This window comes from Neomonachus schauinslandi, chromosome 1 (assembly GCF_002201575.2).
Source record: "Neomonachus schauinslandi chromosome 1, ASM220157v2, whole genome shotgun sequence".
NCBI lineage: Eukaryota > Metazoa > Chordata > Mammalia > Carnivora > Phocidae > Neomonachus > Neomonachus schauinslandi.
In genome coordinates this window covers 202,601,035-202,614,262 of record NC_058403.1, presented here as the reverse complement: position 1 = coordinate 202,614,262, position 13,228 = coordinate 202,601,035, and the positions used below count along the sequence as shown (strand labels likewise).

Below are 13,228 nucleotides of genomic sequence, written 5' to 3'. Positions count from 1 at the left end.
GCTTTAGGACTGAATGCTTACATCTAGCTGCTCAGCCCAGAGAAAGTCTCAGGGCTGCACACTGCGATGTCAGGATGGTCAGGAGCCACTCTCAGAGATGCCGGGTAGGGAAGGAGGGGAGTCAGAAATAAGGAGCAGGAGAGAGGAGTGGGTCCATCACGCACCCAGCAGCCGGACTCTGGACCCCCAGGAGGGTGGGGCGGAGGCCAATTAGCAGACACACGGCAACAAAGCCAACACTCAAGCCCACCATCAGAAATGCTGGACTACGGGCGCCCGGGTGGCTCAGTTGGTTAAGCAACTGCCTTCAGCTCAGGTCATGATCCCAGGGTCCTGGGATCGAGTCCCCACATCGGGCTCCCGGCTCAGCGGGGAGCCTGCTTCTCCCTCTGACCCTCTCCCCTCTCATGGTGTTTCTCTCCCGCTCACTCTCAAATAAATAAATAAATAAATAAATAAATAAATAAATAAATAAAATCTTTAAAAAACATATATATATATAAAAAATGCTGGACTAGCTGGTTTTGCCTCTTTCCAGTTTCACAGGCAGGTTTTCCTTCCTTCCTTTTCCTTTGCACCATGTCAGTCAAGATGGCAGTGATCTGACCAGTGAGGGTGGCTTTTTGTTTGTTTGTTTGTTTGTTTGCCAGCCACAGAATCCGCTCGTGCTAGTGTGTAGGAAGTCAGGGCTTTGTGCCAAGGCCATGGGAAGAGCTCAAGCGGTCCAGGACCACCCACCCAATTGCTGGCTCTAGGGGGGGCGTACCCCAGATCTCATGCCGTACCCCAGATTTTGTGACTGGTGCCCCCAGAGTGGAGGCTGGGCCTGGGTTCTATAAGAGTGCAAAGACAGACTGGGGAATGTTCCAGGGTGAAGGGGTGGGCCGTCAGGCCAGCCTGATGCAGTCCGCATGGAGGAGGTGGTGTTGTCATGGGAACCAGAAAGCCATGAGAATCAGAACAGTTTCTCATCCCCTGGCCCTCTGGGTCCTCTCTGCCCATTGGCTTCTGTTCTGGACTCTTCCTTTGTTCCACTTGCCTCGAGCTTCCACTGGCATCATGAGCCCCCATTTCAGAGACCTGGCACCGCCTACTGGCCCCTTCTTGAGTCCCGATTCCAAAATCTGGGGAGACAAAAATAATCGACCTGCTCAGTCCCACGTCTTGTCCAATTAGTAAAGCCGAGGGTCTCACGGGGGTGTCGGATCAGCCGCCCCAGGGACTGGCAGGGGCAGGTGGTTTAGGGAAGGAGCCTACAGAGGTGATTTCGGTACCTCTTGTTCCTTGAAAACACATCATGCTTCCCCACGCAGTCAGCGTGCTGTGATGGTGGAGAGCCCAGCTCTCAGAGCAGATCTGAGTCCTTCTAGGCCAGTGGTTCTTGCCGGAGGAGATTCCGTCCCCAGGGGACCCTTAGGCCACATCCAGGGACATTTTTGGTTGTCACAGCTTGGGGGTGATGCTGCTGGAATCTAGTGAGCGGAGACCAGGGATGCTGCTAAAAGCACAGAACAGTCCCCACCGTGAAGAGTGATCCGAGCCCAAATGTCAGTGGTGCGAGGCTGAGTAATGCCAGGAGGAACACGCCTTGTGCCTTCCCTCACTTCTCTATCCAGCACCTGGCAACCATTAATCTACCTCGTGGCTTTCTGGATCCTGCTCTAAACGTTTCAAGTAAATGGAATCATACCCTGTGCGGTCTTTTGTGACGGATTTCTTTCACTGAGCGGACTGTTTTGCAGGCTCATCTGTGTTGCAATGTGTGTGTCCGTACTTTGTTTCTTTCTATGGCCAAAGAATATTCCATTGTATGGATATACCCCTGTCTTAGTCCATTTGAGCTGCTGTAACAAAAACACCATAGAGTGGGTGGCTTATAACAATTTATCTCTCACAGTTCTGGAAGCCTGGGGAGCCCAAGGTCAAGGTGCCGGCAGATACAGTGTCTGGTGAGAGCTCCCTCCCTGGTTCATAAATGGGCATCTTTTTGCTGTGTCCTCACGTGACAGAAGGGATAAGGGAGCTCTCTGGGGTACTAAGCCCACTCATGGGGTTCCACTTTCATGACCTAACCACCTCCCAAAGGCCCCACCTCCTAATATCATCACCTTGCGGATTAGGACTTCAACCTGTGGATTTGGGGGAGACACATACTCAGTCCATAGCAACGACATTTTGTTTATCCATTCATGGACATTTGGACTGTTTCCACCTTCTGGCTTGTGAATTATGCTGCTCAGAACATGCATGTGCAAGTTGTGGTTTGAACACCTGTCCAGAGTGAGATTTTAAAATCATAAATCTGATTCAGTCCCTGCCCTGATTAACCCTTCCAGTGACTTCCCATCACCTGGCTGCCTTCCACCCCGTGCCTGGAGCACCCTGGCCCCAGATCTCATGCTGGCCCCTTCCCTCCCACCCAGTCCCAGCTGCGGTGGCACCTTCCTAGAGGGACCCACCTCCTCCAAGAACAGTCTCTCTCCTGCCTCCCCCCCCACCACGTGGCTCTTTTTCGTGTGACGCGGTGTATCTTCTTCCTAGCCATTGGTGTTACCCAATTTCTTTGTGCTCTGTTCCTGCTATTTCCTACCTGGCTCTGGGGATGAGAAGATAAGCTTCATGGGTGTCTAGCTCTCTGTCCCTCAGGGGTCAGCATGGTGCCTTGCATGGAGACGCCCCTCCATGAATAATGGCTAAACAAATCTGCCGATGGTTTGTTGATGAGCCATTGACCTCCTAGGACCCAGCATCTGCTTCTCTGAGAAAGAATGGACTGGCCTGGCCCCTCCCCAGGGGGCCCTGTACAGAGCCACGCTGCCAGGGAATTATGGGACTGCAGCTTCCTTGATAGCCATCCTGCAAGCCTGCTGGGCTGTTCCATCCGGCTCAGGTGGGATGAGCCATCGAACCTGAGCCAGAAAGGAGGGGACCCAAGCTTGATTTGTACTGAGGGTACATGAAAGAGTGGGAAAGAAGCTCCTATCCTGAAGGAGAGGGTTTCTGAGGAGGCACAGGACCACACAGGGGTGCTGGTAAGTGGACCCCCGAGGTGTAACTCCCAGGAATTCTGTTTTGGAGAAAACTGTGATATTATAGCTGGGATTGTCCAAGATGATTGATCTCGCAGAAGAGACCCCAGGGGACACCCACCCTGTTATACACTAGAAAACACTAAGTGAGCAGGTGCTCTATATATGTGGCAGGTGTTCTGATCAAAATGAAGATTTCGATCCACATCAGAGAGTTAAACACACACACGCAGGTTGCCCACAGAAGCCAGCATCCCTCTTTCCCTTGCTCTGAAGGGTGCTCTGATTGCTGTCCTTCCCGGATGAAATGTGCAGGCAAATCCAGTTTTCCCAGTTTGATCCTCTCAGGTATCAGGAAGTCCCTTGTGATCCAGCACCGAAACGTCATCACTCATGCCCTTTAGGGCCGCTTCCCTAGGGGTGGAAGGCAGCCAGGTCCAGTTGGCCTTGGTAAGGAGGGTGGATACTTTTCTGGGGCTGGAAACACGGGTGAGGCCAGGGTGGGCACAGTTGGTTTCTGCATTATTTTTCTAAATGACCTCTTGTCTCCCTCCCTATGCTGCCCGACTCATGCGAGACTGGGGAGAGGCTAGTTCACGGCTCTGCGGGTGTGTGTGCAGAAGGAAAGAGCAGGAAGGTCTTCCTCGATGGGCACAGCCGTAACCGGGCATCCATACCTGCTGGGCACGGTCCGAATGCCGACCCTCAGGGTGGACCCCTTGGTGGCGGGCAGGATGCTGTGCTGCTGGCCATGTCTCCCTGTCCCTGGGTGTCTGCGCCCTCCGACTGCAGGAGACACAGCGTGTCCCAGTGCCCGTCCCTTCTCCCTGCAGGCATGGGCTCTCAGAGGCAGAGCTGAAGGACGTCCTGTCCCTGGATGACGAGGTCCTGCAGGCTGTGTACTGGGACTGGACCCCGCCCAGCAAGGAGCTGTTGCGTTTCCCACCCCTGCTGTGGGTGAGGCTCCGCCGGGATCTGGGCCACTGCTTGGCCCGGCGGCCCGTGGACGGCTTCACACTGCTGGCCATCGCCCACAGGTGGGTCCGGCATGGTGGACATGCTGTCTGGGTTTCCGGGAGCGAGGGCTCACTCGTCGGGCTCCTCCTTGTTCCAGATCCTTCTTTTATCCCCATTCCCAGCGAAACAAGGGCATTTAGCACGGCATTCAGGGGTTTCCACACCACTAATTAACTAACTAACACATAACTAACTCGGTTTTTAAACTGAGGATACATTCACATAACATAAAATTCATCCATTTAAAGTGTACAATTCAGTAATGTTAAGTGCATCCACAATGTGGTGTAACCATCACCTCTAAAACGTTCCAGAACAATTCCATCCCCTCAAAAGGACACCTGGTCCCCATCAGCAGTTACTCCCCATCCCCCCACCTCTCTGCCCCCAGCCCCTGTCTGGCACCCACAAATTTGCTCTCTGTCTCTGTGGATTTGCCTCTTCTGCACGTTTCATATACATGGAACCACACAACATGTGGCCTTTAGTATCCAGCTGCTTTCCTTGGCATAGAGCTTCCAAGGTTCATCCGTGTTGTAGCGTGAATCAGGGCTTTGCTCCTTTTTGTGGCTGAGTAATATCCTGTTGCATGGATGGACCACATTTTATTTATCTGTTTGTCCATTGATGGACACTTGGGTCATTCCTCGGGCTTGTGGTCGGTGCTGCGTGAACACGTGAGCACAAGTTTTCATTCGAACACCTGTTTTTTTTTTTTCTTTTTTAATTCTTTTGGGTCTATACCCAGGAGTGGAGTAGCTGGGTCCTACAGTACCTTATTTTAAGTTTAAGTTGAGGAACCCAAATGTTCCTTTTTAAAGTAAATATATTTAGGGGTGCCTGGGTGGCTTAGTTGTTAAGCGTCTGCCTTCGGCTCAGGTCATGATCCCGGGGTCCTGGGATCAAGCCCCCTCATCGGGCTCCCTGCTCAGCGGGAAGCCTGCTTCTCCCTCTCCCACTCCCCCTGCTTGTGTTCCCTCTCTCGCTGTGTCTCTCTCTGTCAAATAAATAAAATCTTTTTTTTTAAAGATTTTATTTATTTATTTGAGAGAGAGAGAATGAGAGAGAGCAAGCACATGAGAGGGGGGAGGGTCAGAAGGAGAAGCAGACTCCCTGCCGAGCAGGGAGCCCGATGCGGGACTCGATCCCGGGACTCCAGGATCATGACCCGAGCCGAAGGCAGTCGCTTAACCAACTAAGCCACCCAGGCGCCCAAATAAATAAAATCTTAAAAAAAAAAAATAAAGTAAATATATTTAAGGGGAAAAAAGAAAGATGGGCCAATTTATAGATGAATGTTAGGTAACAAGTAGGACAGGTGGTCAGCAGAGCCAGCGAGCATCGGGCAGGTGGCTTAGGAGGGACCTGCATTTGGGAACAGGTTCCTGGAAGGCTGGGGGCCCCCTCTGAGCTCACCCCACCCCCCAGGCCCATGAGCCCGTGTCCCCTCTCTGCAGGCAGCTGGCCGAGGTGGTCCAAGAGCGCTACCTGTCTGGGCCCGAGAGAGCCAAGAGGCACGGAGTCTTGGCTGACTTCTTCTCAGGGGCCTGGAGCCAGGGCACCAAGAAACTCATCACTCTGCCGCTGGTGGGGAAACCCCTGAACCTGGACCGCAAGGTGAACTGTCTGGGACCCCCTGCTCACTACCTGCAGGCTCCACCCTGCTGTGCAGGCAAAGCCAAGGCTCCCTGGCCAGGACCACCTTGCTCTTTCTTTTCCATCCAGAATGCTCTCCTCACCTTCTTCCCTTCCCTTCCCACAGAAAGCAGGATGTCCCCTCAGCCTCTGAGCATAATGGGGGGATCGGGGAGCAGCAGATGAGGAATATGCCCTCCATCCCCAACATTCTGGGGTGGGGGGCAGAAGAATCACAACATTCAGGCGCATACAGAACCGCCCTAAACTCCTGGCATCTCCCACCCCTGGGCCTTTGCACATGCCACTCCCTTGCCTGGGAATACCATTGTTTTCCTATAGGGTTCCCCAGACAGACTCCTACTTAAACTCCGAGACCCAGCTCCTATGCCCCTTGGATTCCCTGAGCCCCAAGTTCCTCCCTCTGCCCCGGCCCTGCCTGGGGTGGGCATGGGGCACCTCCGTCTGGAATTGCGTCCCAGTCCCCTCCAGTGTCACACGCGCGTGGTGGCTTGGCCCATGTGTGTGGAGTGAATGAGTGAGCTGTGTCATCGTGGCCTGGCTTCCAGCCCCCTCCTCCCCTGCAGGTGGCCCCTCAGCCCCTGTGGTTCTCAGACACGGTGGCAAATCTGCGGAAGCTAAAGGAGTTGCCCCATCACCTGGTCCACTCAGGACGCATCGAAGAGCTGAAACAGGAGGTTCTGGGTAAGGGTTGCACCCATTGCAGGGGACAGTGAGCGGGTCCCAGCCCTCTGCTGTGCTCCCGCCTCCCGGAGCCTGGGAAGAGTAAAGGGCAAAAGTCAGAATGCTTGGCTCCTCCTAAAACAGTGGTTCTCACCAGGGGTCATTCTGTGCACCAGCAGGGGACACTTGGCAATGTCTGGGGACATTTTGGTTGTCACAGCTGGGGGAGGGGTGCTACCGGCATCTAGTGCTAGTTGATAGTGCAGAGGTGAGAAATGTGATCTTCGAATGAGACCCTGTCTGTCTGTCTGTCTGTCTATCATATCTATCATCTTTCATCTTTATACCTATCCGTCTGTCATCATCTATGTACCCATCCATCTATCCCTCCATCTTTCTATTTGTCTATCTATCTATCCATCTGCTCCTCCCTGTGATTCTCAACCCAGGGTGATCCTGCACCCGGGGGACTCTTGGGGCAATGTTCATGTTTTTGATAATCACTACTGGGGAGGTGCTACAGGCATCTGGTGGGTGGAGGCCGGGGGTGCTGATCAGCATCCTACAGTGCACGGCCCCAACATCCGCAGTGCCGATGCTGAGAACCCCCAGAGAAATGGATAGGTGTGTGTGCCCCCACAATGCCCCCTGCCCCCCACAGGCAGCATGAACTGGATTTCCTGCCGGGGTGTCTCTGGGGGCATCGAGGGCCTGTTGGATGACTTTGACCTGTATGGCCCTCACCTGGACTGTCCCGAGGTCGGCCTGGTCCGGGACGCCCTCCAGCTGTGCCGCCCGGCTGTGGAGCTCCGAGGCATGGGTGAGTCGGCCTGGCCGGGAAGGGGGGGCGGGCCGGGGCCTTCACTCTGCACTGACTTCTAGAAGCCCATTCTTCTCACTGAGCCCCCAGCTGGATTTTCATTAACCCACACACCTTTCCTGTCTACACCTGTGGGGTTTCTAGAATCTTGAATTGAACCTGGAAGAGCTTTGGATTAAACACTACCAAAGCAGTGTCCGCCCCCTTCCCTGGCCCGGCACCTTTTTCTAGAAAGGGCCAGATAGGAAAAATCTCAGGCAAAAATCGAGGAAATTATGTCAGTACTTAATATAACAAGGCAGAAAACACGTTCCCATGACTTTTTTTATTGATAATATTCAAAATACAATCATAATAATTGAACATGATTTTTTGTAACACAAGTCTACTCAAGGGGCGCCTGGGTGGCTCAGTTGGTTAAACATCTGCCTTCAGCTAAGGTCACAATCCCAGCATCCTGGGATCGAGCCCCACATTGGGCTCCCAGCTCAGCGGGAAGCCTGCTTCTCCCTCTCCCACTCCCCCTGCTTGTGTTCCCTCTCTCGCTGTCTCTCTGTCCCTGTCAAATAAATAAATAAAATCTTAAACAAAAAAAAAGTCTACTCAAGAGAAAGAAGGGGGCAGTTTTTGCTCTGGGGGAAAACATTTTGCTTAATTGGGGTTCAAAGTCGGTGTTTCCTGCCATCCTGTCCATTGCAAATATTGATCTGTAAAAAACATCCTTAGCTCCTGGGGTAAACCGTTGGGCTGGGTTTGGTCCACCCTCTGCCCTAGAGCTCGAAGAATCTCTGATGCTCTGCCCAGGATGGTGTTTTGTTGGTCTGTTTTCATCTTCATTTTTAAATTGTGGCAAAATACACAGAACATAAAATTTACCAAAGTAACCATTTTTAAGTGTACAGCCCAGTGGTGTTAAGCACATGCACAATGTTGTGCAAATATCATCACCATCCATCCCCAGAGCTCTTCCATCTTCCCAAACTGAGACTGTCCCCATGAAACACCAACTCCCCACCCCCACCTCTAGCCTCTGGCGCCCGCCATCCTACTTTCTGTCTCTATGAATCTGACCACTGTAGGGACCTCATATCAGGGGAACCATGCAGTATTTGCCCTCTATGACTGGCTTCTTTCACTCACCATGATGTCCTCAAGGTTCATCCATGTTGTATTTCCTTCATTTGTAAGGTTGAATAACATTGCATTGTATGGATGGACCACATTTTGTGTATCCACTCATCCCTTGATGGACTCTTGGGCTGTTTCTCCCCTTGGCCCATTGTGAATCATGCCGCTGTGAACACAGGTATACAAATATCTTTTCAAGACCTTACACCAAGACCTGGAGTACACACCCAGAAATGCAATTGCTGGGTCAAATGGTAATTCTATGTTTATTTTTTTTGAGGAATCACCATACCATTTTCTTTTTTTAAAAGATTTTATTTATTTATTTGACAGAGACAGAGAGACAGCAAGAGAGGGAACACAAGCAGGGGGAGTGGGAGAGGGAGAAGCAGGCTTCCCGCTGAGCAGGGAGCCCGACGTGGGGCTCGATCCCAGGACCCTGGGATCATGACCTAGGTTGAAGGCAGACGCTTAACGACTGAACCACCCAGGCGCCCCAAGATTTTATTTATTTGACAGAGAGAGACACAGTGAGAGAGGGAACACAAGCAGGGGGAGTGGGAGAGGGAGAAGCAGGCTTCCCGCCGAGCAGGGAGCCCGACGCGGGGCTCGATCCCAGGACCCTTGGGACCATGACCTGAGCTGAAGGCAGACACTTAACGACTGAGCCACCCAGGCGCCCCCCACCATACCATTTTCCACGGTGGCTGCACCATTTCACATTCCCACCAGCAGAGCACAAGGATTCCAATTTCTCTACATCCTCACCAATACTTTTAATTTTCTGATTTTTTTTTTTTAGATTTTAAAAAATTTATTTATTTGAGAGAGAGAGAGCAGGGGGAGGAGCAGAGGGAGAGAATCTCATGCAGACTCCATGCTGAACATGGAGCCCCATGCAGAGCTTGATCTCAAGACCCCAAGATCACAGCCTGAGTTGAAACCAAGAGTCAGACACTTGACTGACTGAGCCACCCAGTTGCCCCCATTTTCTGATTTTTAAAAAAAAAAATAATAGTCATCCTAATGAGTATGAGGTGGCCAGGGTATCTTTTTTAAAAGATTTTATTTATTTATTTGTGAGAGAGAGGGAGAGAGAGAGCGTGCACAAGTGGGGGGGGGGACAGAGGGAGAAGGAGAAGCGGACTCCCCACTGAGCAAGGAGCAAGACATGGGGCTCCATCCCAGGACCCAGAGATCATGACCTGAGCCAAAGGCAGCTGCTTAACCAACTGAGCCACCCAGGCGCCCCCAGGGTGGTTTTTGTTACACAGTTCCCATCTGGTTTTTGTTTGAGGGTTTTATAAGGAGTTTTATAGAGGTGTTTAAGTCCCTATATCCCTTCTGGGGCTCCCTTGGAGCTTAAACAAATGCTCCTCCTAGGAGAAGCCCACCCGCCACTGAACCTGGACAACCCCCTGGCTCCCTAGTCCCTGCATTCTCCAGCACTGCACCCTTTTTCCATCTGTCTTAGCTCTTATTATTTCTACCAGTTGTCTTTTGTATCACCTGAGGGCCCCACCGGACTCTGAGCTCTGTGAGGGTAGGGGCATCATCACTTACTCCCTGCCAAATTGCTAGCCCTACCACATAGACCAGTCCTGGCCAAGAACTCAGATTTGGAGCCCCACCGTGTGGATTCAAATCTGGGCTTTGCCACTTACTGGTGGTGTGACCTTGCAAGTCCCTTATGCTCCCCACCCCACCCCCCACCTTGCTGTCCTCAGTGTTTCCATCTGCAAAATGGGGATGCTGGTCAACCTTCTTACCTAGAGCTTCGAGGAAAGATATGCAAGTCACTTCTTGCAGAGCCTGTCCCCATGGTGCCATCCAAGGGTCTTATTACTGTCACATGATAGCATCAATATTGTTGATGTGAACGGCCTTCGACAAGCCATTTCTTTTGTTGTGTTGTTGTTTGTTTCTTTGGGGTTTTTTTGTTGTTGTTGTTGGATGAGTCACTTCTGCGTGGAGCCTCAGCTTCCATCATCTGCAAAATACGGGATTGAACTAAAGTATGTCCCAAGAGGAAGATGCTGGTGCCCACCATCAGTTTGGCCTTTCTTGTGCATTCATGCCCAGCAGTTGTGAACCTCACGGGGAGTGTGATTTACCAGGGAACAGCCTTGGGAACAACTGCCCAGTTCGAGGGAAGATTTAAAAGCCCAAATCACAGCATGTTCTTTTCAACAATCCTTGATTGACAACCTGGGGCTTGCCCCGCATGAGAAGGTGTAGGAATGAATGTCACCACCAGAGGGCGCAGCTGGCCAACCTTGAGTTCCAGCACATTCCGGGACTTTGAGCCTGCTCCTCAAAGCCCACCGGATTTCTCTTCTTGCCTCAGGCTCCAGGATGATTTGGTGTGGTGCTGTTTCTGACTCTATTTTTTTTTTTTAAGATTTTATTTATTTATTTGAGACAGAGAGAATGAGAGAGAGAGAGCACATGAGAGGGGGGAGGGTCAGAGGGAGAAGCAGGCTCCCTGCCGAGCAGGGAGCCCGATGCGGGACTCGATCCTGGGACTCCAGGATCATGACCTGAGCTGAAGGCAGTCGCTTAACCAACTGAGCCACCCAGGCGCCCCTGACTCTATTTTTATTTTAAAAGCCGATATTTTGTTCACCATGGGTTGGGGGGCATTAATTTTGATTTGTTAAAATATTGCATTAAAATAGTATTTATCTGGGGGCACCTGGGTGGCTCAGTCGGTTAAGCGGCTGCCTTCGGTTCAGGTCATGATCCCAGGGTCCTGGGATCGAGCCCCGCGTTGGGCTCTCTGTTCAGTGGGGAGCCTGCTTCTCCCTCTCCCTCTGCTGCTGCTTCCCCTGCTTGTGCTCTCTCACTCTCTGGCAAACAAATAAATAAAATCTTTTAAAAAGAAAAAAATAGTATTTGTCTGGGTGGTTGAGTTTGGTGGTGCCACCTTAAATTTTACACCCATGGTAAGTGGGGCACTCACACCTGGTCCTGACCTTGCCTCATTTCACCCACCAGCAAACCAAGGCACAGGGCATTGTCACGATTGCCCCAAACCCCACAGTTAGGACAAGATGACAACAGGGAAAATGAACTGCCTGCTTCACTGTCCCTGGTCTTCATTCGAGGTTGGAATAAAACTTTTTAGGTTCGATTCCTGCCTCTTACTGGCTGTGTGACCTTGTACAAGTTGCTTAACCTCTCTGAGCCTCAATTTCCCCCTTCATGAACTAGGCATAATAATGATGATACCTCTGTTGTGGTAGGCAGAAAACACGACCCCCCTCCAAAGATATATTCACTTCCTAATCCCTGGAACCTGTGACTCTTGTCTTATAGGGCAAATGATGTGACTAAATTAAGGAACTTGAGATGGAGAGTGGGGTGATGATGATGATCCGGTAGAAGTGGGTGGCTCAGGCTCCAGCAGTGAAAGAATTCACCGGAGGCAGAACAAAGGAGATAGAAGTTTCTAGAACAAAGGAGATGGAAGTTTGTTGAATACACCCCAAGGGAGCTGCAGGCAGGACCACACAGGGGAGGCTGTCTGCCCCACAGCAGTGGGAGGGGCTGTATTTAAAGGAGGAAGGCCAGGAGGTCTGGGGACATAAGGAAATTTCCTTTTTTTTTTTTTTTTTTTTGTATCTGTGCCTGGTTGTCAGTAGCTGGTCCACTAGGGCTTCTGGATAATTTGAGGTGGCTCGCCTGATGGGCCTGTCTTCAGTTCAGTGGTCGCTGTGGGCCCTTTTGCCTTGCTCTGCGTTGCATCGTTCAAGCCCATTGCCGAAAAGCGGCCTCTACCATTTACTGGGTGTCTGCGATGTTCTAGGCTCTAAGAACCCAATGAACAATCATCCCTGTTCTCAGGGAAACTCAAGATCTGGGGTAGTGAAGGAATAAACAACGAAATGTCAATTGCAGCCCTGATGAGCTCAGGGGAGTGGGGGTGCGGTGGGTGCATTAGGGGGCTGGGCGGGAGGCTAGGAACCACCTGGTGCCCTTGAAGTGGGGGTGAGTGGCCTTGGAAAGGAGAGAAGGAGGCAGGAGAAGATGGCGGGGACTCCACCCGTCAGCAGTGCCCTTTCCCTTAACCTGAGTCCTCTTTGTTGCAGAGAGCAGCATCCTCTATACAGAACTCCTGGCCCGACTCCATTTCTTCGCCGCCTCACATCCAGCGCTGGTGGGACAGCTGTGCCAAGAGGCCCAGAGCTGGTTCCGGGTGTGCCCCCACCCTGTGCTCATACCCCTTGGGGGATTCCTCCAGCCCCCGGGGGGACCCCTCCGGGCAACCGTCACAGGCTGTCACAAGGGTGAGTCGCCCCAGCGCGGCAGAAGTCCTGCCAGGCCCCCGTCGTGCCTGAGGGCAGTGTTTGGCAGGGGTTTCTGGCTGCTCTCTGGGGCTCCCCTCTGTTGGTAGGGAGGCCTCGAGGGTCCCATCGGGGTGTGCCCTTGCTGTCTCATGCTGACTCGACTGTCTCTGCCTCCCAGGGACTGTAGATGAGTACTGTAAATACTGCTCATGAGCCCAGAGCAAGGGGGTGCGGACTGCCTCTAAGAATCAAGTGTCCATCTTACAGATAGTTTTTGTGATTTACTGGCTCATGCTAGTAACACCAAAAGGTAGGCATCGATGACTGACTGGCCCCTGAGAGGCTGGTGGCACTCATAGATTCCCCCGGGACACCAGAAGTTCAGAGAGACAAGAGGACTTCGTTCTCTCCATTTGGTTGTTACACTTCCTTCCCTTCTTCCTCCCCCCACTTCCTTCCTTCCTTCCTTCCATCTTCTGTCTGTCCTTTTGTCCATCCATCTATCCATCCATCATCCATCCATCCATTATCCACCTTCCTTCCTTCCTTCCTTCCATCTTCTGTCTGTCCTTTTGTCCATCCATCCATCATCCATCCATCCATCCATCATCCATCCATCCATTATC

At 51.9% G+C, this 13,228-nt stretch overlaps 1 protein-coding gene across 1 annotated transcript in view; it reads left to right on the top strand.

Annotated features, from left to right (window-relative positions):
* NWD1 (NACHT and WD repeat domain containing 1) overlaps window positions 1-13,228 on the top strand; it is a 56,582-nt gene that overhangs the window by 14,898 nt on the left and 28,456 nt on the right. Inside the window, 5 exon segments of the mRNA XM_021683152.1 lie at window positions 3,863-4,066; window positions 5,504-5,663; window positions 6,269-6,386; window positions 7,027-7,185; window positions 12,405-12,602. Of these exon segments, the coding sequence (XP_021538827.1) occupies window positions 3,863-4,066; window positions 5,504-5,663; window positions 6,269-6,386; window positions 7,027-7,185; window positions 12,405-12,602 (839 nt within the window).